Source organism: Aptenodytes forsteri, unplaced genomic scaffold (assembly GCF_000699145.1).
Source record: "Aptenodytes forsteri isolate BGI_AS27 unplaced genomic scaffold, ASM69914v1 Scaffold83, whole genome shotgun sequence".
NCBI lineage: Eukaryota > Metazoa > Chordata > Aves > Sphenisciformes > Spheniscidae > Aptenodytes > Aptenodytes forsteri.
This window is the reverse complement of record NW_008795371.1, coordinates 2,211,115-2,238,196: the sequence shown is the minus strand read 5'-3', so window position 1 is coordinate 2,238,196 and position 27,082 is coordinate 2,211,115. Positions and strand designations below refer to the sequence as shown.

At 38.9% G+C, this 27,082-nt stretch overlaps 1 protein-coding gene across 1 annotated transcript in view; it reads right to left on the bottom strand.

The window, feature by feature from the left end:
* Positions 1 to 1,830: 1,830 nt before the first annotated feature.
* Positions 1,831 to 27,082, bottom strand: part of ALDH1A2 (aldehyde dehydrogenase 1 family member A2) — a 57,682-nt gene continuing 32,430 nt past the window's right edge. Inside the window, exons 5-13 of the mRNA XM_009280357.2 lie at positions 26,789 to 26,850; positions 23,912 to 24,040; positions 23,666 to 23,779; positions 14,187 to 14,289; positions 11,072 to 11,256; positions 10,175 to 10,339; positions 9,572 to 9,729; positions 8,687 to 8,761; positions 1,831 to 4,005 (exon numbers count right to left, since the gene is read on the bottom strand). Coding sequence (XP_009278632.1) covers positions 3,933 to 4,005; positions 8,687 to 8,761; positions 9,572 to 9,729; positions 10,175 to 10,339; positions 11,072 to 11,256; positions 14,187 to 14,289; positions 23,666 to 23,779; positions 23,912 to 24,040; positions 26,789 to 26,850 — 1,064 coding nt within the window. The 3' untranslated portion in view covers positions 1,831 to 3,932. The remainder of the gene's footprint in view (positions 4,006 to 8,686; positions 8,762 to 9,571; positions 9,730 to 10,174; positions 10,340 to 11,071; positions 11,257 to 14,186; positions 14,290 to 23,665; positions 23,780 to 23,911; positions 24,041 to 26,788; positions 26,851 to 27,082) is intronic.

Below are 27,082 nucleotides of genomic sequence, written 5' to 3'. Positions count from 1 at the left end.
GGGTTGGGAATGCTGATGGCATCTAATAGCCACAGAGGCTTTTCCTGCTTCCTGATAGATATAGCGCTGTGAGTATCAGTCATTGTGGTATGAAGTTGTTATGAGAAAAATAACTTCCTGTGTTGATGGACTTAGCATGCGGTAAACGGAGATGTATGGATGCAAATGTAAGGTGGTTGTTAATGTAGCTCTCCAGAGCTCTAGGTGTGACCATGCAGAGAGCCATAAGTAAACAGTATGGTGTATTGCTTGTTTTTTGACTTCCTCTCTAGCTAAATTGGTGCCCTGAATTCAGTGTTACTATGGGTTCTCTTTTTTTCCAGGACAGAACTGAGAAATAAGAGGGCACTGTAACACAGTGCCTCTGCATATGCAAGGCACGCTTTTTCATCCTGGCCTCTGTGGGGAGGAAGAGAAAGAGCATTCTTTGTAACATGGCACCAATATATGTGTGAATGCTATTCAGGTAGTATCAATATCCATTGCTTTGTCTAAAGGCCACAGAACTGAAATTCTTTTTGCCTTTCTTCACATCCTTTTCCCAGAAGAAATGCACAATTATTTCCAAACTCTCCCTTTACTACGCCCGTATACGCATTTATTGATACATTTACTTTCACTGGCTGGGGCTCCACAGAGTGGTTATTTACTATGGACTGAACTTTGCTCATTTCATCAGATGACAACACTCCTTGTTTTCAATGGGTTCCAGAACAACCTTCCTTCATTCACTTTGCTTTCAGAAAAGCACTCCATTGCTTGTACCTATGTGACTGCTTGGAGTGGTGACACAGGTTGCAAACAGGTCAGAGAGATGGGGAATATGAAGAGTGCTAATTGTCCACTCACAATCCCATGACAGTGTTGTCCATGCCACTAGTTAAATAGAAATGAAACTCTGCTTAATATATTCCTGATATCCCAGACTTTCAGGAACAGTACTCTTTTTTGAGAATGCAATTTCACTCCTATTATTAAGTGTTATTCTCTTTTATCCCATCTGTTTTAGTCAAGTTACTTTATCTATTGTGATTGCCTGTAGAGTGTTGATTAAACCAACAGTAGTATTCTGTGACACTGAGGTATAACCATTGCTTGCCATACAATGACGTAGCTTGGCCTTATTAACTGAGTAGTTACTTTAGCTAAATATGCACCATTTCAAAAGAGGAATGCTGTTCCTGGCAATGAAAGTAACCCTGGAATAAAGGGATTGCTTGAGGGAGAGTTGTATAGTACCTGGCCATGTGAATTTTACTGGCTGTCAAAGAACATTGTCCTTTTCCCCTGTTTTAGCATTTTGAAATTAAAGACAAGTAGAATATCACTCTATAAAAGATCTGAGTGTTAATTTAATCATCTCTGTGACTCATCTACTAGAGAAAGAAAAGGCATCATGATTTTTGTCAAACATTATCCAAAACTCAAGCTGTGATGCAGCAGTTTGCAAGGGTGCCCCACTGGTTCTGATGATTTCAGACCTTCCCCAATAGCTAAACTTTATGACCATGAGGGTGAGGATGAACTTTGGCTATGACCTAGATCTGCAATTCACAAGTGTTTTTCATACAGCTGCAATAATATTCCAGAAAATGTAATTGGCCTTTTACTTCATTCACTTTTGCAAATGAAAATAAAGCTACTGTGAGAGCAGATCTTTTGCTAAGAAAATATTTTTTTTAATATTTTTATAGCTCTGTCAACAATAAAGGAGTCTCACAGTCTAAAGTCTTTCTCTAAGCCTTTTTAATGGAAAAAACTTCATAGAAAATATCCTTTTACTTTTTTAATAACATATAACTATATACATGATTAAAAACTGTAACAAAAAGCTGCAGGGACTGGAAAAATGTTTTGTTGGATCCATGCAGATGGTACATTTAAAAAAGGATTTCACAAATCCATGTACATCAAATGGAGCTGCAGTGACAGGGTTGAAAAAAATGGCGACTCTATATTATTTACCTGAATGTACTGGGAATAAAGCACAGACGTACAAAATACACAAAAAGAATACAAAAGAGTACATGGTGTAAATGCTGTTAGCACAGGAAGTTTCTTTTTTAAGTAAATAGGAGAAAAGAAGTAAAATCTCCTTTTTCACATTTTATATTGCAGTTTAAAAGATAACTAATCTCTTATTTGCTGTATTTTGTTTTTCTTCTCTCTGACATACGCTACAGTAGAAGTATATGGCAATTGCGTTTAACAACTCAGGAATATTTTGATTCATCTCCATGTCTGTGAATGTACTGGCATTTCTGAATAACATCATGTATACATATTGCTTTAAAAACACATACAGAGTTTGACATGAGTTAGAAATACAAAATATTGAGGGCCACCACGCTACAAAGTGCTGGATTCTCTTGTCCTGATCCAGCAGTATGTTTAAGGACACACACAACTTCAAATCTAAGAGGAATTCCTCAGAGAGTAAATGAAGTTAAGAACGTGCAGAAATGATTTGCTGATCAGGTCTGGAGTTTTCAACAGTTCGTAGTACAGACTCTGCAGCTAGGAAAACTGTTACACCTGAGGCCATAATTCTGTCCTTACACCCCAGATAATGTAGCTACACAGTGTAGATGATTTACTGTACTTTTAAAATAAATTTTCTTAATTCTAAGTTAAAACATAAAACCTCTTTTAAAAAAGTCTGGGGAATCGATGAGCTTTGCAGCTGGAAAGAACAAAGAGATGGTGTTTAGTTTGTTAGTTACAAGTTGGAAGAGATTCTGTAGGCAGCAGGCAATAATGTGACAGGTTTTAAACACCTCATTTCTAAAAGAACTTGCTCATATTTTTGTCCTGGGCCAAAAAAAGAACAGACGTAATTGAAAAGTCAGTACCAGCCAGTAAGCTCACCTGAGGCTCACAAGCATGGTGAGGATGGCAAATAAGAAACTAAAGTCAAGCTTACTTCTTGTCAGGTGGGCTTTTGCTGGGTTCTTCCTGCTGTAACAAATACTTAATAATTCCCAGTGTAATCACAGGCAGTTTAAGAGCAGACAAATAAATGGAGTCTGTGTGTGCATACACTTGTTTAAAAAAAGAAAAAAGGTGAAAACAACAACAGTAACAACAACAACAAAACTAGACAAGCAGTGAAAGCTGAAATATTCTGTGAAGCCTTGGGATCTGTTCCTGTTCTCCTTAACACAGTCCCACCCTGTCTGGCAGGTCTGCTCTTTTGGCAGGCAGGTAAAACCTTTCAAGTTCCTGTAAGTGAGGGAGAATTTTTGCTTATAGCAAGACATAAAGTAATTATGAAAATAAGCTTTGAAAACCAAATCACTGTGGGTCATGAAAGCCAAATCTCACTGATAAGTATTTGGATTTCATTGTCCATAATAATGGTTTGATTCCCTCCCCAGTTTGACCTCTTTATGTGAGCATGCTAATTGGAAAATTGCCAATATACCAGTTTGTGGCTCATTACTGTTCAGAGTCTTTTATTTTTTAAGAACATCAATGATACTTGTTTATGTTGTTCATTGCTAGCATTTTGGGTAGAATCTGGCTTGTAAAGCCCTGATTGAAACTAGAATGTCAATACAAGGCAGGTGTGTTCGAGAAGGCAACCTGAAAGCAGTAAGACTTATTTTGTTTCTTTAAAGAAGAGATAAATGTGTGTGTGCATGCATTTGCATTTATCAGTTTTATAGCTAGAACCGTTATTAAATGATGCCCAATAGCAATTTTATCTCTTGTTATGATTTGTTTTATAAAGATGTAACGATTCTCAGGAGAGTTTTATGAAAACATGCAGAGTTGGTTTGCATTAGGTATGCAGTTATGTGCCCAGTATATAGGTTGCAACTTAACTTCTTAAATACATATTGTGTAACACTTTTTATTTCCTGAGTGCTGGTCTCCATAAGGAATAGAGAGGGTGGCATCATGTGCTCTTCTGCACATGGTCCGTCATTTTAGGAGTTCTTCTGAGGGATCTTTATTGTCACAGTTTTAACTTCAGAATATTCTCTCAGTCCACATTCACCCCTAAAAAACAAATTGCAGCATCAGCTTACACCAGACATTAATTCTTTATCGAGCAAAAACCTGCAAAGTGATTCCTTGATAAAGATACAACATAAACTTCTTGGCATAGGTTTCTGTTGTACTATGATTTTGTACAGGTTTTCCTTTCATGCCATCTTTCAGAAAACCTGAAGATGAAGTTTCAGTTTATGTCAAAAGAACAATGGATGGCTCCAGCATTTGATAAGGAGATACAGAACGACATTAAACCCAGAAATACTCACTGTCCACTGATGGAACTGTTGGGAGTGAATTGATGTCCTCTGTCCTTTCCTTGAAAATGTCCAAACACCAAGACCTGCACCACCGGCCAGTGAAATTACTGCTTATATTTGCACTCAAGAAAGAGAAGGTCCAAACTGAGTACTATGGAAATTGAACTACTCGCAACCCTGGATAAAGATGAACTTGACTCCTAACCCCCTGATCTTTTTTCCCTGACAAAATATCCAGCAGCAGAAATCAGCATTTGCATGTACTGTGGAAGAGCGTTCAGCTTGCTCAGATTTCCACTAGATTTATGTAGAAGACCTCTTTTTGTCCTGGCAAGGCATCTTACATAAGATCCTCTATACTGCTAGAAGCTAGCCACTTGGTCCCAGTCATCTGACACATGGTTCTGAGGAGCACGTGTTCTGCTCTGGATAAATTATGCTTAAGAAATGGGCATTTCTGAATGCTATTTAGATTTTGTTGTAGTCAGCTCCAACCTGGCTCATCTCTTAGGCAACTCTGCTGAGGTTTAGAGTGGGTATTGTGTGGCTTCTTGGGAGTTATGCCTGTCTTCTCTGAAGTATAGGTATTTGCATTTTGCTGTGCATATTTTGAGTAATGGAGAAGTGTTCTAGTCAAGTCCTTAGTTAAATTCTAATACATCTGCCAAATGCTGTGTATGTAAAGCAAACAATGTCCCCACCTCTGAACACAGGTACAGTCCCAGTCTGGAAGTAGAGTATCTCCTCTATATGAACTCATATGAGGATTCTTTTGCACAGGCTCTTACAGACATTTGTTTCTTGATTAAATTCTTATCCCCACTCCTAAAACACACACAATACTGCTCCCTTACTTATATTAAAATCTAAAAAGTGCTGACATGCACATCAGTGTTTGACACTGCCTTCCCTCTGGATCCTTTTGTGCAGAATTTAATGCCGACTGCACCATAAAGAGTATTTCAGGGGAATTCCTCAGAACCTCCTTCTAATAAGTGTTGCTTTCAGAATGGAGTGAGGGGCCACTGTTCAGAGCAATTAAACCCCTCTGTATGCCCCCAGTGTTGCATAGCCTACTTTGTATTTACCTCTACCTTGTAAATTTTACACAAAATATAACATTGGGGGAGGAACTCCTTTTTCTTTCCTTGGAAAGTTAATTCATTTGGGCAGAAATATCAGTATTTACCAGCCCATTTCACTCCACCTGCAGTTTTGAAAACTTTCTGATGTGCCTGTTGGCTTAGTAAGCCTTACATGTGATACAGTGGTTGATATTTAACTCAGACTGATGATTCAGTAGGCATTTTAAGATTTACCAGAGTCTAAGTACATGCCAGGAAATATATTAGTAAAGATTTTTTGACATGTGAAAGGTTCTCATTGATTTGGACCACCCCACCCCCAGCTTTCAGTAGAAAGTGGTAGATTTGTCTCCAAAGAATGACCAAAAATTTTAGCTGTTTATCAGACTCAGCTGAGCCCCAGAACCACTCCCTTATGGCTCAGTGGAAGCTGTCACTGGTGGCCGCATGGAGCCCAATAACTAATGCTAGTAAGTCTCTCTGTGTGAAAGTTTCTGCTTGACTCAGTAGGGCTGCAGCTTGGCTCCAGACACCTGTCGGACACATTTTTGCAAGTCAATAGATAACCTAGCCAACAGAGTATCCAGTGCCTTTATGTATGTTCCAACTGCCAGCTGATTTCTTATCTTGGCCTGGCAAACAAAATTAGATGTATTTATTGTCTGTTTCTTCACCTCAAGTCTTCAGGGCCTTACACGTTTTGTTTTCTGGCCAAAAGTTTGGAAGTGGACAACTCTGATGAATTCTAAGGCAAGTATTTTTCAAAAGTTAAAAAGTTGCTCATGCTGAATAGGAAGATGGGTTATTCCAGACATTCAGAGCAGAAGAGTCAGTGTGTGTTCAATTAAAAGGCTTGCTTGTCCCCACAGCCTAATACAGGGAAATAGGGAGCAAGAACATCCTGTTCTATGGCCACTTTGGGTCTTCTTGGATTGCAGTTCGGTATCAGGGTGAGAACAAGGGTTGTGTCTGTGAAAAGGAAGGAGCCCACAGGTCAAGTTTGCATGATGCTATCCCTTGGTTGTGTAGGTGTGAGGGAAGGGGAACAAATCACTCTCCAAAAATGAATATTACATACTCTCTTCCCTCCCTCAGTCTAAGAGAAAAAAATATAAGGAGAAGAATTACAACTCCAAGTCGGTCTCCTGCTTGCACTTCTTTTTGGGAATGCAACTATGCACTGCTGTATCTCAGAGCTATCCAAACAATAATAATTCCTATGACATTAAAGGACAGTTCTGAAGTAGAATGGCACCTCCTTCCCTTGAAGACATTTGGACAGAGACTATAATTTTGGGGGACTCTAACATAAAATGGCCACATGTGGCTATCTGGGATGAATCACCTGATTTTTAGTTACAGAGGTTAAATTTTACACCACTCAGGTAGTGATAAGAAGCTTTAAAGAAGTGTAAATGTAAAAAAAATCCCTCATTTAGACTCCTTTAAGAATACAAGAATATTGTTAAGTAGCCTTAATGTAAACAGAAATCAGCTGTATTGTGTACATGAGTTCTGGATCTGTACTAGTATGCACATATCCTGCTACATTTTGTGGGAGTGTAAAATGAGTATAGCAGATCTCAACTTTCTGCGTTCATTTTTTTCCCCATGTGTGATAAAAATCTGTAAATTTAAATGTAGGAACAAAACAAGTCTCAGATAATACAGTGCTAGCACAGACAGCAAAGTGGCACAATTATGATCTGGCTGTAACATAGTATTAGCTTAGCAACGACACACATCTGTATGGACACTTTCTCTTCTTTTTTTTTTTTTTTTGTTTGTTTGTTCATTAATTGCCTGACTCAACATTATTTATGCTGTAAAATGTATCCCTTAAAAACAGGGATCTAAGAAACTGTGGCATTTTAATAAAAAGTATGCAGATATTAATGCAGGGGGGAGCAGGTGAATTAGAAGGTGATATCTGATCAAAGAGGTTCTGAAAGGAGTAGAATAATTACTCATAAGTAGGTTTTCAGGCATCTTTGTGAGATAGAGATTATTGCCATTCCAAACATTTATTGTTTATGATGAATATTTTCAAAGCTGTAGATGGGAATCAAATGTACAACTATGGTAGATTTTTCCATGGGAGCTGGGGTGCTGCCTGGTTTCCCCCCCTTTCAAAAAATTTACAATATCAATATGTGAATATTTTGCTTGCACAATTAACCTCCCTGAAGTCAACGGGGTCACTCTTCGGTGTCAAGTTACTCATGTGCTCTATCGAGCTTAGTAGTTTTAGAATATTTTCACAATGATAAGAGTTAGATGAACTGACATATTTATGCCAGTGTGAGATCACCTCATAACTCATGAATGTGGAGAATAGTATGAATGTGTTATTCAAAGTACTCCCTAATGAGGGAAAATATTTCAGACTACATAGAGCTTATTTTATAGATCAAGTTGTATACTTCAACGTATTTAAAGTTTTAAAGAGTTTGACCTTACTTTAGTTTTACTGCAGAGTTTGCCATTAGCCATAAGCTATTTTGAAAGCTTAGGTGAGACATATCTGGTGTACATGCCTCCTGCACAGAAATTAATTGAATCCTTTGTATGTGTAACCAATCTCGGGCTGATGCAGTTGCTAAACTTCCTTGTGATTGTAATGAGAATTAAAAACTGGTAAGACTTTAAATTAGGTGCATGGGACAGTATTTGAGTGTGGAGCTCCATTTCAAAATATTTGGCACTTAGTTCTAAATGGAATAAGAAAAGACAGAAAGCTTTCTAATGGAAGGTGATTTTTTGAAGGGGATGTAAACACATTTGCCTATCCTTCTCTAGGCCTGATTTCATTTAACATTGTTTATAAATCTGGAAGAGATAGATAGCATTTTAATAAAATTCAGATGCACCTATATTAATAAATGTAGGAAAAAGTAAAGAAAGGAAAAAATAGCAAGAGAAGCAAAATATATATGGCAAAACAACTTTGAAACAAGTACACCAAACCAGTCAACAAGCACACAGCAGTACCAAAAAGACAATCTTTCTGCAAAAGAGCTGGTTAATATGGCTAAGAAAAACTCTCAGAAAACACAGGTTACAAGTTCAGAAAAACACTCAGAAATTTTCAGTTCCTTTCAGAATAAGAAGGGAGTTCCAGTAATTTATTCTATGTCAAAAAAAAAAAAAAGGGAAAAGAAAATGGTCTTACCATGTAAATCAATTGCATTTAGAACTGGCAATGATTATCAGTCATCTTATATTATGCCCTGATCCTCAGATGGCAATATTTCCTGATCTTAATTTGCATGGAAGGATTCATTAATGTTTATTAAGCTGTAGAGCTGAAAACAGTTTAGAAGACAGCAGTGTAATACTTACATCTCTCTCCCATTGCCAGACATTTTGAATCCTCCAAAAGGACTTTGGGCATTTAAGGCATTGTAGCAATTTATCCTGTAACAGGAAGAGGCATTAAGTCCATCTGCGCTGTTAGAAAGACCTTTGGACAACTCAGGGAGAGGCTGAAACTTGTGGAGCTAAGGACACTGTATACCTCTTAGTAATAACAAACTTGTCTCGTGTTGAAAAGAAATGAGGGATTTATGCCACGAAAACAACATTCTGCTCCTTACTCATAAGGAGAATGGGATTTGGCCTGTGAGGAATGGAGGAGGGCACCGAAAACTTGGATGCAGCTTCAGTAATGAACTGTTAGTCTGCTGACAAACCTCAGTCCCAGTTTATAACACAGAGCTATTAGATTTGAATTTATCCTTTTTCTCCCTGATTTCTTGTGGATCTTTAGTTTATCCAGGCTTGACATACCAAATTGCAAGCTATTAAACTCTAGAAGTGGCATTAACTATTCCTAAGGTCTAGAGAGAAGAGGTGTCCCCTCAGTTCCTTAATGTTGTAGACAGTACATGATTCTTTGTGCCTTTAGCAGAAACCTCACAGGATTCCTCTGCTCCACAGAAAGGATCGTTTACACTCTGCTTTGTTTGTTTTCAGTAATGCCATTCAGCAGTGTGGCTGCCATGCTAATGGGAAGCAAAGCGCTTTCCAGTTTTCAATAGCATTCACCCGCAGTGAGCAGAGTCACAACACCTCCCTACAGCTGTTCCATATCTTGGTTAGTGATTCACCACTAGGATGGTCTAGAAAAACATTTTTCAGACAAAGGGTGCAAAACTGAGGTGCCGTAACGATAGCGAGTCAAGCTCATTATCTCCAAGAGCAGGAGTGTGATAACTTCTGCCTTACCAGACTGTCCCAGCCTGCATTGCTGAAGAGACTGTCAGGGCCTTGTTTATGTCATTTGTAAAGACAGCAGCTACCAGCCCAAAATCAGAATTGTTGGCTCTCTCTATAACTTCATCCATGGTTTTAAATCTCAGTATTTCTTGAACAGGCCCAAAAATCTGCAACAAAGATTAATCATTAATTAATAAACCAGCCCACTCAGAGGCAGTTTATTCCTGTTTTATTCTGCTTTTTTAATTGTCTTCTCTCTCCTGTTGTACTCTTTACAAATTCCCATAGCAACATTTAATTGTGATAATAGCTGTCTGTAAAACGACATGAATTTCCCAAAGCAGTTGCCTCAGTGGAACTCATCCATTCTTCCCTTGTCTTTTTGAGGTGTGAGACTTTACAGCCAATGACAAAAATTGAGCTTCTTTACCCAACTGATGTTGTCAGTTGCTGTATGCATAAGGAGTTCTGAAAAGATTTTACTCTTTTTTTTCTTTTTTTTTTAATATAGTGGTAATTTTCACTCTAAAGCTTTTGTTTCAGGAAGTAAACAAAAGAAAAAAAATCATTTTTAGGACATTCTAAAATGATCTTGCCCGTGTGTGTGAATACCTCCTCCTTGGCAATCCGCATGTCATCTGTTACATTGGAAAACACCGTAGGTTCAATGAAGAAGCCCTTTCTTCCTAGCCCTTTACCCCCACATTCAAGTTTTGCTCCTTCAGTAATGCCACTTTGAATCAGTTCCAAGATCTTGTTGTATTGTTTTTTATCAATCTGAAAGAGAGAAGAAGCCATTTGACTTGCAGACCGTGCACTTGAAAATCAAGTCAAAATTGGTTTTTAGGCAAGTCATGTCCCAGTGAGTAGACTCATGCTTATATTCACTTCTCTTTGAGCTGGAGATGCCAAAGATCTACAAATAGCTGCTGACTGTAACCCAGGGCTCAGTCTTCTTAAGGATGTGTCCCCTATGTATGTGGCTCAACCCACATTCTTGCTAAGCGATTTGGTTTATAAGCACAAACAAAACAGATCATTATTTTTTGTCCCAGGTTAACTTCCTGAAAATGGTAAGCCCAGCTGGTTATTAGTGGCAGGAACATCTTCTAAAGACCTATTTCTAATTCTGCCCATCTTTTGCTTAGAACTCCTAGTGGTCTACAAGCACAGTTACGGTTGTAGACAATCCTTGAAAGTAAGCGCTCACAGATATTTTGAGAGCTTCTCACAATTTACAGCTGTATCTTGGGGGCTGAAGATCAGAATCTTGCTGTTAAAGCTGTGAGGCAAACTTATTGATATTTAAGATGAGAGTTTTTACTTAACAAGAAACACCTCTGAGCTGCACAGATTATCTGCTCCATTAGAATTTTAATTTTTAAAACTTTTATCATGTCAGCTACCCTGGACTGTGAGTGCGTATGCACTGACTGACCTCTGTCCTAGTAGAGTTTAAACGCTTCCAGGCACCTTCTGGGCCGTAGAGCCAAAGCACTGTTCCTTTACCTGTGGACCTTGTTCCGTAGTTGGGTCAAAAGGACTCCCCACAACTCTCCTCTTTGCACGTTCTACGCTTCTTCTAACAAACTCTTCATAGATTGATTCTTCCACATAAATCCGTGAGCCTGCAGTGCAGCATTGACCTTGATTGAAGAAGACCCCTTGGTGAGCTTGTTCCACAGCATAGTCCACTAAAAAACCAAGACAGCATATGTTGCTCTGAAACATCATAGACACATCTGCTGTTACATCAGTGTCATGTGTATTGCATAGTGCCACATTCCCAAAACTTAGAAGTAGGATTTGGTTAAAAAAAACAAAACAGTGACCAAATCAAAACATACTATTGTGTGTTGGGTCATAAATGAAGATGATTCATTTCATTTTGTGTCATAATCCCTGTGAAAATACAGAGTTTTTAAACATGTCTAAAGTTGGTTTTTTCCCCATTTATTCCACCCTGGACATAGCTATACCAGAGGGATATTTGGCGCATTACAACTGTTTCAGAAACATTAGATTGCAAGGGACCACTTGGGACTTCAGGCATCGTCTAGGTAAAGAAGGGTCCATAGGTAATACATTCCACATGCCATCTTGTGACACAAGCCACAAAATATTGCTTAATATCCCACTGCAAAAATTAAATCAAGACAGTGCTTTAGCAGTCTATAGGAGTAGGGTATGCACGAACAACTTCACCAATGTCAGCAATTTGTAATTTATCAACCAAAACTCTTAAGAGACCCTAGGAGGTGGATTGTGCTGCACATTATAGAAGTCTGTCTGACTGGGGTCAGTAGAAGAGTGGAAGATTTGTCTGTAATCCCAAGTTTGCACTTGGTTTAATACTGCATATGTGAGAATTAGAACCAACTAAGTACTTGAGAGACTTTGACTTTGATAATGGCAAGACCTATCCTTCCCAAAAAGCCAGATTATTTTTCTGCAAGACAGAAACATCTTCTTGGCCTGTACAGGTGACCGAGTAAGGCTTTAAAAATATAGGTCAATTATAGAAAAATCAACCCTTGATTTCTACTCTAACTTCCTTGGAGGTACAACTAACACATCCACTATCCAAGCAGGAGAGAGGATCCAGTCACATTTAGACATTCAGAGCTAAATTCTCCAATTGGGTGTAATAGCTGACTAGACAAGAATATTGAATTCATCCTTAAACGGTGATGCTCTACAGCATGGTAAGACCTCTGTTATCAGTGGTAACACTTTGGAACATTGCTTAAAGTATAATCTTTTATGGAATAAACAAAGCAACAGTGCTTTACTTTCAGCACATCCTAGACAACTCCATCTAACAGAAATGTCTTATTCTGCCCTCAGCATGGTCTTGAAAAAAAATTATATAGGGTGTTCCCTGGACCACATTCAAATTTTCCCAGGCAGTTCCATGGAGATTGAGAACACTAGTAGATAGAACTGATTAACTGATGTTTCTTCCTCTATTGTTAACACAGTTTTTCACCATGAGGGGCTCTAACCATGCTTCTCTGGTTTCTTTGGTGCATTAAACTTTCAACAGCTTTGTCATGCTTTCTGCTAACTTTTGGCACACAGTGTCCCTCAAACAGAAGAAACGGCTCTTTTGGAATGGTGAGCAAATTGCTGTTCTTAAATAATCAGAGCTTTGAGGTCTGAATCTCAGGTCAAGTGCTGGTGGTTGTAATTATGGGAAGACCAGAAAGCTTTAGTATGATATACTGTGGAACAGACAGTCCTGAAGAAGACTCTGCCCTCCTCTGTGCTCTGTTATTCCCCTGTCGCCTACAACTTCTCCCCAGGTCTTCAACTTTGTTTGGCAGATACAGCAAGTCACAGATAAACTACAGCTCTGTGTGGCAGCTAGGAGTATTTGTCCTTCCCCTGTGGAAGGCTGTAACACAGACCTGCCCCCAGCATCTATTACTCTACTAGAAGTGTTCAGGTGATCCAGTCTGAGTTAGTAGGTTAGGGACATTTGAGATGTCATGATTTCTGGTGGGAGATGGAGATGAGTAACTGGGGTAGAAGGCTGTAACATCTACATCTGGCTCCAGTTGACAGGAGCCTTTTTAGCTTACCAGGATGACTGTGGCTGTAATTTAGATCCCCAACTTGGTAAAACGTTTCTATGTGGAAAAGCTGCTGAAAGTTCTCAAGCTTTCCCTAGTCTTTCAGACATTGGTAAGTTTTGAAAATGAATATAGGATTGTAACCAACTCCTGTAATTCGTACTATTCAGAATCATTCTTCTATTCACTTTCCCCTTTTAAGGGGGAAGACCAAATCCTTATATGCCTATTTATTTAGGTTACAAAGTTCTCAGAAAATGCAGTGAGTACAGTGTGCCTGCGCACAGCCTGAAACAATAGCTCAAAGCAAGGTATGAACTGTCCCATTCATCTTAATGGGGTGTTAACTTCAAAACCTCCTGCTGACAATTTAGATATCAACATTTTTAACTATTTCATTGCTGATCATTTAAGCAGAAACTTCCAGTTTGTGTTTTTATCCTATCCTAAACGGCTGTCCTGTACCTTCTCAGGTGCCAAAAATCTCAGCTGCACAACATCATCCAGCTGCCAAAATTTTCAGCTCCCTGCTGACAGTGGCAATGAGGATATTTCAATACACAATGCTTAAATTGTGAAAATCTAAAAAATGGAATAGTCTCCATTTATAACTACTATCAAAACAGCTTAACAAAGGAATACTGCACTGACTAGATTAGCAACTCAAGTGTAAACTGAAGCCCTCCCTTTTTATAACTGCTGCAAGGCAAAAAAATCACAGAATTTGCAGACTTAAAGCACTAAACCACCTTGCTGCAGAGTTTAGGATGACAAATGTGTATGGGAACATGACTGTGAATAACACCGTTCCTATATGCTTGGTTATAATTTTTTTCTGTTTTCTTGTTGTCTATGAATCTGGGTTCAAATCTTGTCTTTTTATAAAAAATACCACACTGTAGGCTGCTTCTGTAACATTAAAAAGTGCAATTAGATACAGCTATATTGGTCCATTTCACTTTGTACAAAAGATATGCCCTAAAATGAAAAAAAAAACCCAGGCACCACACAAACACGCTTTTAAGAAAAATATGGAAGTGCTGACTTACAATCAGCATCTGCAAAAATAATGTTTGGGCTTTTCCCACCCAGCTCCAGTGTAACTCTCTTCAAATTACTCCTTCCAGCTGCTTCTTGGATCAGCTTCCCAACCTGAAAGGAAATGGAGACACATTTTACAGGGAATGTAGTTACACAGTTCACTTTAACAGCCAGTGTTGGCTATCACTGGAACAGAGCTTTAAATAATCCAGCAGGTTCTTCGATCCAAACAGATTCTCATCAGCAGTGGACAGCTTTCCAGGTTTTTTTTCTAGAAATTGAGAGGGGATAAGGCACAGTACAAAGTGTTTGTACCCTTCACCCAATTGTATCTATGCTAAAACTGCTTGGGGCTTTCTTTTAGGGTGCTTTAGGAGGGCTGAATTAAAAATCTGAAACTGGTGTAAGTAGAATTACTTCCATCCAAACTAGTGGCATGTTCACAAAGTTTTACATACTATTATTAAGAGGTTTAGTTATATAATTTTTAGTGGGAAAAAATAGATCTGACATCTGAGTATATATTAAGCATGTGTTAAGCTTATTACTATTCATTAGCAATAACTGCTATCATACTTCTTTATATAGTCCAGGTGTTAGTTACCCCAGATGATCACTGCTTTTAGAATTTATTTCACTCTTACTACTTGTAGTTACTAAACTGCTAGCTAACCTGTTTGTAGGAGGGCATTTGTTCTCTTCAAAATACAGTTTTCAGTGCCCAAAGGTTTAAGTAATTTGACCATTAAATCATGATCCAGAATATGTCAAGTTCTGATGAAATCGTCAGCCTTTTCTGCAGGGTTAACAGCACACAGCAGAATACCAAGTAGGACAAGAAGTTAACAGAAGCACCATCCCAGACCTGACCCTCAGCTGCACCACAGATAATCTTAATATGGGTTGAGGGGGTCAAAGGCACCTCCAAAATGTCTTTGTAGATTGTGGGGTCAGCTGGAGCAGAATGCAGCCCTGTGGCTGGAGCAGCCGCAAATTGCAGATCTTGCCAAGAAACATGAGGGTACATTAAATGGGGTAGCAATCTGACAGCTACGTATTTGACATTTCCCTGGAAAACGTGCTCCCTGGAAATTCTCCCCTCCCTGGATCAATGAATCCAAAATAGATCAGATTTTATACTGTTGCAGTGTAACTATGCCCATTTTGCAGCTAAGGAAGTAATCACAGGTAGATTTAGGCCTCTACATGGTAAAACACAGGATTAAAAGTATCTATTGAATATTGAGAAGCTTGAGAACCTTGATAAGTGCTTTCTTTTAACTGGGACATGTTTTAAGGTCACACAGAAAGTTAGATGTGAAGTGAGATGGGAGTGAGTCCAGAGCTGGACTTTTTTTCCATGTAGTACTCTGGTCTCTAGCTGTTTTCTATTTCTAAGGTCAGGTGAGTGAGATTCCCTGCCGTAAGGGGTTAATGGATGAGGAGCTGAACCTCTTAGAGAACTGAAGGCAGTCTGCTAGAGAAAGTTAAGTCAGCACTGGAGTAATCAGAAAGCAAATGAAACAGAAACCAGGGCCCCCACAGAAAAAACAAAGCAAAAACCCCACAGTATAATGAGGGAATTGTCAACCACTTCATGTACTTTTGTGATTAACTGTTTATCTGGTGATACCACAGTCGAGTGTGACTGAGGTTATTTCTTAAAAAAAAAATTAAAAAAAAAATTAGCTTCTTTACCCCTGTATTGATGGAATGGAGTGTTGACATTATCATGAAATTCCTTGCATATCCCCTTAATTGGAGCTGATTTTATTGCTATGTTTGACTGACAGCCAGAAGTGAACATGAAAAAGAAGGACCCTTTTTGCCCTCCACCCCCAACACATACATTGAGCACGTCATCTGGAAATTCCAATCTCTCAAACTGTGCTGAAAATGTACACTGGAAACCAGTGAGAGTGCTGTGTTTATAGCCAGTGCCAGCCAATGCCATTCACACCCTCACTGCCTTGAACCTCCCTCTCTCAAAGAACAACAACCACCTATTTCCCCTCAAAAATTCACAAAGAGCAGAACAGACCAAGGAAGCCAGAGCAATGTGTCCAGCCCACCATCTCTTCGCCTTCCATTCTACCACTTTTTAATGTCAAAACTCTTTTGTCCATATAAGTAAAGATTTTGAAAGGATTCTGTGCAACCAAGTGATTGGCAAATATGCAAAGTCCAAATATTATGTATATGGCAAATATTAAAGTCCAAAGAGCTTGGAGACAATGGTGTTAATTTGGAAGAGTATTGTCCAGAGTATTGTTAAGACAAAGAGGTTGTTGTCAAAGTATAAACTTAACAGACAGCTTCACTGTCCTTCTTGTTAGAAATCAGTGTAGACATCAGGATGGTAGGGCTCATGCTGCTCAGCATTTTTGTTCACTGTGCTCCTATTGTGCCCTATGCACTTACAGGTTGAAAAAAGTCTTAGAGAAGGCACCAGTGCTGTGATTATTTAGTGACAAAGGCAGCCTTTTGTGACTGACCCTCTCTTTATGGAGAAAGACAGCATGAAAGGGATAAGTGATAGTGCTGCAATCTGTATGGTCTTTCAGTACATGCTTCCTGTGGTGTCTCTCAGCTATATCTGTGAGCTCCCAATAGGCAGTACAGCCTTGCGAGGGAACACTGGAAGAGAGGACTCCCCCACAGATAATGGAGCTGTGTGATTATTCAGCAGGAATGTTGGCAGAGAAAGCCCTGACTCCCCATCCTTGTTTTGAATAGGCTTCAAGATTGATATCAGGAGTATCCCTGGATAGCTTGTGAAGTACCATAACCTTGTAAGCTGCATGGAGGGTGAGGCAGATGTAATTTGGCCCATCTCAAAGAAAACAATTTGTTATTCAGAACAACAACAACAAAAAAGACTGAAGAAGCATTTTGCGGCACCCCTGTGCAAAAAAGCTATTTGAAGAATAGTCCTGGAAGAGTCTTGTTTCTGGACTGTGAACTATATGACATTAGGCATTAAGAGTGTATCATGATATAAAGCATTTGATTGTTGCTTATTTATGCCTTCTGTGTTTGGAAGTTTAATGTCTCTTTCAAGAGGAGGCTTATGCAGTCACATTTTAAATACTTTGTGCAGAAATTCAAAACAGTCTGCGGCCTTTCATGTTCTCTTAATTTTCTGTTTTCAGACAGAAATCAATGTTTCTAAATGGTACAGGTAGGTTTGCCTGTTACTGTTAAAGCACTGGAAGTCTCATTAGTCAAAAGCAAACCTCCAAGGTTTGTGATACTTCCTCTACAGCTCTCTCAGAATGCCTGGCTTCTCCTCTGCTCTGAACCTTCCTTTGATCACAGATACACGTTAAATCATTAGGGAACACCTGAATGTAAGGGAACAGCAGTCTGGCTGAACAGCAGGTAGTTTTCTAGCACACTGCCAGAGACAAGACTGTGAAGGTAAGACTGCACAGGAAGCTATGTAGATTAAAAGATTCCATGAACAGTGCAAAATTTGACAGAGGAGACATACATCTTCAGTTACTTAGGCATTTTAATTAACTGGGCTGCCCATCTTCGCTATTATACCTTTCTTGGGATATTGAGAGAATATCTGAAGAACAGTAAGTGTTTTAAGTTACAAGAGATTGATTAAGTTTTGGGGAGACAGTATGATCAGACAGAAATTTTTTATGTTTTTTGGAATTGCAGTTTTCTCTCTTCAGCTATTGAGGCACTGAATGTCAGTGTTTTGGCAAAACCTTCAAACCCATGCTGCTGCTTACTTTGTCTGATTTTTTTAAAATTCCAGATTGTATGCAAAAATCTTTCTGAGAAACATTTTAGGACTGCATGGCATGTTCAAGGTGTGTCTCCAGTAAAGACAAGTAAATTTTGAAATACTGACATGAAGAAGAACAGCTTTATTTGACTATGCAATGCCCTCTGTGAGGAGCAGCCCTGAAAAGAACATAGTGAATAGTGCAGCACAAGTAAAAAGGCAATCCCAAACAGAAATTCCTGGAGAGAATCCTAAGCTATAAATGGCTCATTCGTTCCTTGATTTAAATCCTGGCCCTGTGGAAGTCCATGGCTAAACTCTTAACTTTGACAGGGCTAATACACCACCCTATTTGTTTCAGTTTTAAGAAGGCAAATCCTTTTGACATGTATCTTTTATAGGCAAAGAGGCACAACAGTTGTCCAAGGACAGCTCCCTAAATTCTACCAAAAACACCAAAGAAGGAAAAGTGAAACAACTACTTTTCATTCAGGAGGCACAAGCTGTCCAAAATATGATAAAAAATATCAGAAGCAGGAATGAATGATAATGTAGCCTCCCTAAATCCTCCTTATTTTGAACAGGGCGTGTTTGTAGCATGGTAAGCTAACAGACTTCTCAGAACAGGTCAAATCACCTTTGGGATTCTTGTTGCTAAAGTAGAAAATGCCAGGATGTAATTCTTCATGATATCCAAAACCAGCAAGAGATTGTGTGATCCAGGAGAGCTGACACAACTCGTTGCTTGTGCAGTAGCTAGACATTCTGTCTACATCATGCATTGTGACATTCATCTCACTTCAGAAATGAAAGGAGAATCCTGCTGAGTAAATTAGAATCAGTGGTAATACAGCTGTTAGCTACAAACATTTGTTTGGCATGAATCAATCTCGACTCTCCTGTAGTTTGCTTTGATGGTCTCTCTAGTATCTTGTTGACTAATGATGAGATCATGGTTTGTTAATCTAAGTGCATAAAGAAAACATTCTGCCAAGCAAAATGCAGACTCTTTTGCTGGGGTTTATTGCAGTTGTTTATAGACCTTTTGTTTACACAGGCATCCAAACCAATTTGTTGGATATTTATTTGGGTTACTCTACAGAACTGCATGAACACAGACCTGAATCCTATCTTTAATCTGTCTGCATTTTAATGGGTCATAGTTTGAACAAAGTGGAAACCAGCCACTTAGGATACATTTCTTGTTGGCCAGGGCTTCAAATGTTTTGTGTGCTATCTATAATTCTCATCTTGAGAGCATTTAACAACTGGAGAGAGTTGTAAGCCACTCTGATTTGGAAGTAACACATTCATTTTTGAACAGAAGTTATTAGAACTCATTAAACTTTTGCAACACGCAAAATATAATTTTTAATCCAGCCAGTGCTTTAAATGCACATATTTTTAAATGTATAAATTCTTGCTCTCCATAATCATCTCTAAACTTAAGCCCAGAACATACTGCACCCAACTATTCCATGTGCACCCGGAACTTATGGGTATGCAGTTCCCATTCAAATGGAGCACACGTATACAGACATGGCCAGACAGCTCACAGCAGTCAAAATGGCTGTATTTTGAAAAAAAGCCTGTAACTGAATTCACAGATTTGAGTGGCAGTAAAGGCAAATGAAGAGTAAAGCAGCTTCTGATGGCTGCTTTTCTCTGCTGTTCCAAGGCCTCTCACCTTTGCTACTTAGCAAAAGTTCTTTCAGAAAATAAGAAGGTAATATGAAGAACCTCTCTGCATTTCTGATATGTGTGAAAATTGTCCCCTCATCAGCATTTGTCTTGGAAATAATTTATTTCCAAGGTCCACTGTTCATTTAACTGGGGAAGCAGAGAGACTTGTATAACCTCTCCTGTACTTCTAAGCTCTGCAGCCCAACAGCAGACACATGGGTCAGCCAGACATCCTGAGTTTGGATTTGTTCTTAAGCTCAGAAAATATAAATGACTGAGTTTTATTTTAATTAAATTGTTGCTAGTAATTTTTTAAAAGGAACTCAAATAGACAGGAATACATGAAACAGTGAAGAAGCTGAGGCAGAGAGGGGCAGAGTGAAAGGGAAAGGCATGTATAGTGAACAACTGGGATAGCGTGGGAGATAGCTGAGCTTTACAGAACCACTCCCAAGGTCCTGGGGAGTGAGAGTTTCACCCTATAGCTAGGAACCAGAAAGATCAAGGAGAAATACAGTAAGACGTAATGAGATATTTAAATTGATTATGGGCTTTCAAGAGAAGGTAGGAAAGGGATAGGAGCAAGTGTTGACATGGTCAGAGTGGCTGGAAGAAAGATTGGTTTTGGCAGTTTAAGTTTCACCTGATTGTGGAAGATGAGGAAAAAAATGTGTCAGTGAAGCCTGAGAGGAGATTGACGTAATTAAGGAGAATCATGGATTAGCCCTGGTTCACTAAAAAAACCACAGTAAAAATAAACACTTTTGTTAAAATACCCATACCAAACAAGCTGCTGAAGAGTATGAACCAAAGCAAGCAGAAAAGCCAAGAAAGCTGCTGGAATCTAAGAAGACACAGTATTTTTAGGCTTGCTTTCATACTCAGGATTATTTTCTTTCTTTCAGTGTGACAGTTGTCAAAGTGAAATTCATAGCCTGCCGGGTGTCTGCAGAACCCTTCCTAGTGAGCTGTGGAGGGAAGAGTTTTGAGAGCCATGCACTAGCAGACTGGGAGAGGAGGTGATCCATAGGAGGGTGTTTCATAAGAAGCAGGCAGGCTAAGGGATGAAAGAGTTGGCAGACTACTCTTTTAATGTGCATGAGCTAACCCATAAAAGGAGGGGTCAGAAGGAAGGAGGGAGAGAAGTGAAATCAAACAGTGATGCTACCACAGAAAAAGAGCTCTTTACGATTTTTCACGTATTATTTGGGAGGGGAGTGTGTGCAAAGTAAATAGTAGTCCTTAAAACAATTTTCAAAGCACTAGAGAATCTAAGAAACAGAAAAGAGAGTGCAAACTGGACCAGCATCATAAATTAGAAATCAGTATCATAAATTAGAAGTCATTTATGTGTTGTCACTGCATAGGCATGGGCTTGAGGCCTCACAATAGTCAGGAGTTTCAAGAGGTACTGGACTAATGCATGGATGACAAGGCCATTGGTTGCTATTAAATACAGTTGTCCACATGCACTTTTGGGCTCAGGAAGTCTTTAAATTGTTGATTACCAGAAGCTGTGAGGCTACAGCAAGGAAAGGATCACTCTACACATGCTCTCTTCTTCTGTAAGCATCTGTTACTGGTCATGTTGCAAGATAAGGTGCTAGGCTGGATGGATCTTTGGTGTGGCTATGTCAGGCTTTATTGAGTTAAGGTCATGAACTTGGCCTTTTGGCTCATACTTCTATGGATTGGGTTCTGCACATTTTGGAAAACATTAGCATTAAATTTTTCGTAGGAAGAGCAGCCTGTTTTCTGCCTTTTAAAAATCTTTGCAGGAAATAGATAATAATAGCCTGTTTTTTGTGATTTTTACAGGCAAATGGGGAGTTTTCATTAGCCATAAGTATATACTTCAAAAGTAAAGAATTTATATTTTTTTTCCAAAAGAACCTCCTGGTGCAAACTTGAGAAAAACCTGTGCTTTGGACATCTAAACTTGAAGATTTTTGCTTTTGTACTGACAGGTTTTATCATTAACTTGCTCAAGCTGAAAGTATTAACTGCCTTAACTAGCACCTGAATGAAATGGGGGAATGGAAGTTAATATCATGGCATTTATATATCTGATGGCTATCGGAAATCCCCATCACGCGAGTTGACATGCCTCAGACAAGACCAGAGAGACAAAATATTTCCATTATTATTTCATTAGAAATTGAAATCTGTTTTGGAGAAGTCAAAGACACTATAGTACAGCTCATATCACAGCATTGTGTTTAAAACGTTACAATGTTGACTTGCTGTTACAAAAATTCAGTGTTACAGGAAATCAGAAACAATATGGAATAGTTTACACTAACTCTGCATTAAAACGTTCCATCTGTTCTTGCTTTAGGTTCTTAGAGAATTGCTTTTTCATCTCTGTAATGCTTTTCACTTCCTATTAGTAAGGCTTTTAAAGGTAGGCACTGAGTTAGTATAAAACCCACAGCTTTTGAGTTTAAACGCCTATTAAAACTAAAGCTGTCTGGAACTACAATAAAAATTTATTTTGGCTACAAAAGACAACTTTGAAACCTAACCCATCTGTATTTTTCCTCCTCCAAACAGTGCAACATCCTGTATAATAGAATATTTATCTTAAACAGAGACCACATATCTTTATGAAAACAATTGTTTCAACTTAATGTATGGGGGGTAATCAGCTCATATTAAAGTTTTCAATATTCCAGGATACTAATATAAATTGGTTACAGGAGATGTAATGACTAGAGTAATTCCACAGAATAATCTGAAATCTGATGTTGCCATTGACTTAGAATGTAACCTGTGTGTATTATAATCTAAAATTGCCATAAAAAATTCATGTACAGGCATATAGTAATTGCAGAACAACTGTGTGTGTGGAAATTAGGCATACGACTGCAGCTACAGTTTACTAGTAATTTAGGCTCGTGTATGGTGACTTCCAAACTCGATTACAGGATAATTCCACCAGAATAATTTATTTGAAATAATTGAGCTGGTCTCTGTAATCCCTGGGCCCACCAGGGAGATACCCACACATATCTAGTAGGGCTGCTTGGTCAGTGAATTTATCAACTCAAATCAAAAACAAATTGACTCACTGTGAAGAGCAGTATCCCTGGGATGCATAAAGCCTCCCACTGCCACGAGTGGGAGTCAAACATATCAAAGAGAGACTGGATCCCTGGGGTTTAGCTCCCTCCATACAATAGTTTGTCAGATTTTGAATTGAAAAGGGCCGGGTTTAGCACTCTCTAAATATAACCAGCCCTGAAACTCCCACTGAGATTCCTTTCTGTCTGCCTTCAGACGATGAGATAAGGCCCCTTCTCCTGTGACTTCAGTCTGGAGTACCTCTATCATCCCCACCCCAACCCTGATAACAGCTGGCTTTGCACATATTTGAGAGCAAGACACAATCTGAGTTTTGAGGGATTCGTTACTCTTTCTGTAGATTACAGCCTTCGTCTTCAGACCAAACCTCCGCTGTAACATCTGCATCATTGACTCATAGCAAGACATTTTGGCATCCAGGAGACAACTGACTCCCTTCATCTTCTGGCCAGCTTCTTTCCATTGTTTTGGGAACAGACACCTTGGACAATCTCTTTTTCTCCCTGCACTCCTTCCTTTTTAGACCTCCTCCTCATCCTCAATATACTTGAATGCAGCATCAAAGTTGAAGTACATTTGCCCCAATTTGCCCCCTTCCTCTCCCCTTTTCCCCAAGTACGCCAAGATACACAAATTATGGATGCTAAAGTAGCGTTTATGTGTGCTGTGATACACACGGGATGTTCTGCCTACTTGCATGTGATTCACATCCTCATAAGCCCACAGGAAATCCCAGCAATATTTTTCCAGGCATATCTCCTGTGCCGAGGTGCCGAGCACAGCAGGGGCCAGAGGAAAGGAGCCATTTCTGCTTTGGAAGTACTGCGGTACATAAGTTTAGCTGGGAAGGACAGACCGCTGTTATTTAGATGTAGTTCTTTTACTCAGTGACAGTGAGAAATGTAGCACAAGGACTTAATACTATCTCCCTAAGTATTTACTCACATTTTACAGTAACATATCCATGAATCCTCTTACCTCAGTGGATCCAGTAAAAGCAATTTTATCAATGCCAACATGAGATGCTATGGCTGCACCAACAATTGGACCAAATCCTGGCAAAATATTGACAACTCCTGGTGGAAAGCCAGCCTGTCAAAATAGGAATGAATGAAGGGAAGCATGATTTATGAAAACTGACAGAGCACGTTAAAGCAGGCATGTGCTGGTAGTTCCTTCCCCACAAGGAGAGACAGAGACATTATTCCTGTCAATTATTCTTACCTCCTTGATGAGGGCTCCCATATAGAGAGCGCTGAGTGGTGTTTGTTCTGCTGGTTTAATAACTACTGTATTGCCACAGCACAGAGCTGGAGCAATCTTCCATGCAAACATCAGCAGGGGGAAGTTCCACTGTAGGAAAAAATAAAAGTTGATAGATGGAAAAATATTGCAGTGGTGTTTTGTTTTCAAGATGTCAAGCTGCTACCTCACTTATTTCTCAGGCTGATCCTCAACATAAATCTTTCCCAGCACAAAGCAAGGATTTTTTTTTTTTTTTTTAATTACTGCCATTAAAGAAGCAACAACAGTGACCTTTTAGTTCTTTCTCTCCTGTTCAAAGAAATACAGCCCCCACCTGCAGTCTTCATAAAAGAATCTTCTGTTATCTGTTAATTTTTTTAGTCACAACTTTTTATTTCATTTACTGTTTTGCAATTGGCACTTTTAATTCCCCCATGACAAATAGTTCTTGCTTCTGATACATTTGGAAAGAAATGTTTGTTCATGCTGAAGCATTTTTGGATGTAAATTTCCAATCCCTGAATACATCTTAAGATATAACATTTATGCTCAAAATTATATAATCCTGAATTGATGGGGCTACAATAAAAAACCCCATAAATGTCAATGCTCAGTCAAAGAATTTCATTTTCTTGAAAACTTCTTACTGAGCAATTTATATGGAAGATCTTAGAAACATGTTAAGAACAGTAAAAAAAAAAAAGTTGAGAAACACTCTTTGCTGATATAAAATTTTGTATCATCAGTAATTTCAACTTTATTTAACTGCAGCAGCAGATGTAGTGAATTATATTAGTTTGATGCACAAACAAGTTGGGGATAAAGATAAGATTAACAAGCCTTTCTGCATCAAGGCCTGATCCTAACAGGTTAAGTGGATAGACCCGCTGATTTCAGTGGAAATGCCAGAGTAATAAAATAACTGCGTTTGCACAATCACTCTTATAAACGCATACAGTAATCTCCTTTGGAAAGAAAATAGAAAATATCAGTCACAAAGAGTCAGCCACTGGCCAGAACATGTTATTGCCTGATGCATATCAGCTGCCACTCTCATGGACATCTCTCTAGCCCCTGGCTAGCTTGAAAAAATACACAACTGTCTGTCCTTCACCGAACACCCAATTTTTTACTCCCTCAGTTGTTTATAAACTCTGGAGACAAAGTGATGTTTTAATTCCACCTCCAGTATATAAACCTGGGAGGGGAGCTATAGGGCCAACAGTGCGCTGACAGCCTGCACTTCTAAGGGTATTGCTCTGAAGAGTTTTATAGGGTAGTATATAGCCCTGTTTATGCTACAAAGCCGCCAAAGAGCATATGTTTTGATGGAAGCTAGGATGTGAAAGAGGATGAGGAGTTTAGTGTTAGGCTTGCTGTTTAATTTTATTTTTGTAATAACATATTTGCTAGTGTAATGGCTAAGTGCATGCAGCGGCCCAGGGGCTGTACTCTGTGACTGGTAGCTGTGGAGAAAATACGTAACAGATTAGCAGCAGTGTTAGAATAGATGCATAAGCCATTTTGAAGTTCTGGAGGACAAACTTGGAGGAAGAACAAACAAGTATGGTAGATGGCTGGGTACCCTGAACAAGGAGTTTTACAAAGCTAAACTAAATAAACCCTGCTTTTGGCATGATCTTTAGCCTATGGCCAAGTTTCTTCAACAGATCTGTCAGTTAAGCTCAATGAGGCAAGCTTAAGAGATGTCCAGCAACTTTGGGGTTAGATGTTGGGGTTGTCATTTTGCAAATGCTTATCCATGTGCTTGGCTGAAGAATGGGGACAGAGCTTATTCATTCATAAGGACCACTCGCAAGTCAAGTTAGGAGAGTGCGTAGGTGCTTGCAGGACGGGTGTAGCCACAGACTCTGAGTGGTTTGCATGTTTCTCTGAGTTTCTACAGAGTGTCAAACACAATAGCAACCCCTTAACAAAGACATGAAATAACAACAAATATAAATAGGGAAAAAGGGCTTAACATTGTTGAAGTATCTTTTCTGGCTGCTCCTCTTGTAATGGAATTGCTGCATGTTGCTGTTTAGTGGCTTTGTGGTTCACATGAACAAAATAAAAAAACAACATCAACAAAAATTGCAGAGAATGTCCTGATTAGTTCCCCAGTGCTTTGTCAAGGATAAAAGCTTCCACACAATATTTTAATAGCTGTATGTGAGCCTCCCATTGAAATTTTTGCCAAAGCCAGTTAACTGGTTCTCCCGAAAAAGTTAGCTTCTCAGTGTAATTCCTATGCAGTGTTCAGCAAGAGTATATTAAGGATGTATATTGGGGTGTAGGGGGAGTACTAGATTTGATGAAATGCTGTGTTCCTCTCTCATAACAAATAAAGCAAACATTTCATGTCTTTTATTAGCTACACAATGTTAATTGTAATGATATGTCTCCTGGAGTTTCCCTTTCTCCTCCAGCCTTGTAAAAGAAATAGCAGGAAAGAATGGAATTAAAATGCATCACATTCTCCCAGGAACTGAGGAGCCTGTTAAATCACAGTAAAAACTAAATAAATAAAAAGACTACCACAGCAAAGCATCAATTTTCCATAAGTTGTGTGAACATCCATAACCACTGACAGCATATTAACACTGTGTTTTGCTTTGCTTGTTTTAATCATGAGAATTCTATGACTTGAGAACTTAACTCCTAATAACAGAGCCTAAACCCTATTAGCATGTTCAAATAAGCATTTGCAGGGAGGCTGTTAAAGATATGTCAACAATATGAGCTCAGCTTTTTTCGTAATGGAAAACACACATAGCAGAGGACCATGTTTTATGTGTCTTTAAAGAGAGCTGGTTCAAATGAAAATAAATAGAAAGCGCTAGTAGAGATACTCACAGGGATGATCTGTCCACACACTCCGATGGGTTCGTGTCTTGTAAATGTAAAATAATCTCCATCTGAAACAGATGAGCATGGTTACTCTCAAGTGCAGTTTGACTTGGCAGAACAAAAAAAAAAAATAGAGGGGGGGAAAAAGCTCTAAGGATCAGCCTTTGATGGCAGTAAAAGAAATAAAGAAGTCATGGAAATGTTTTTTCATGAGCCAGCATGGGAAACCTAGGTTCAGGAGCAACCTAATTGTTCTTTCTATAGAACAAAGGAAGCAGGCATCCCATCAGAAAGTAACCT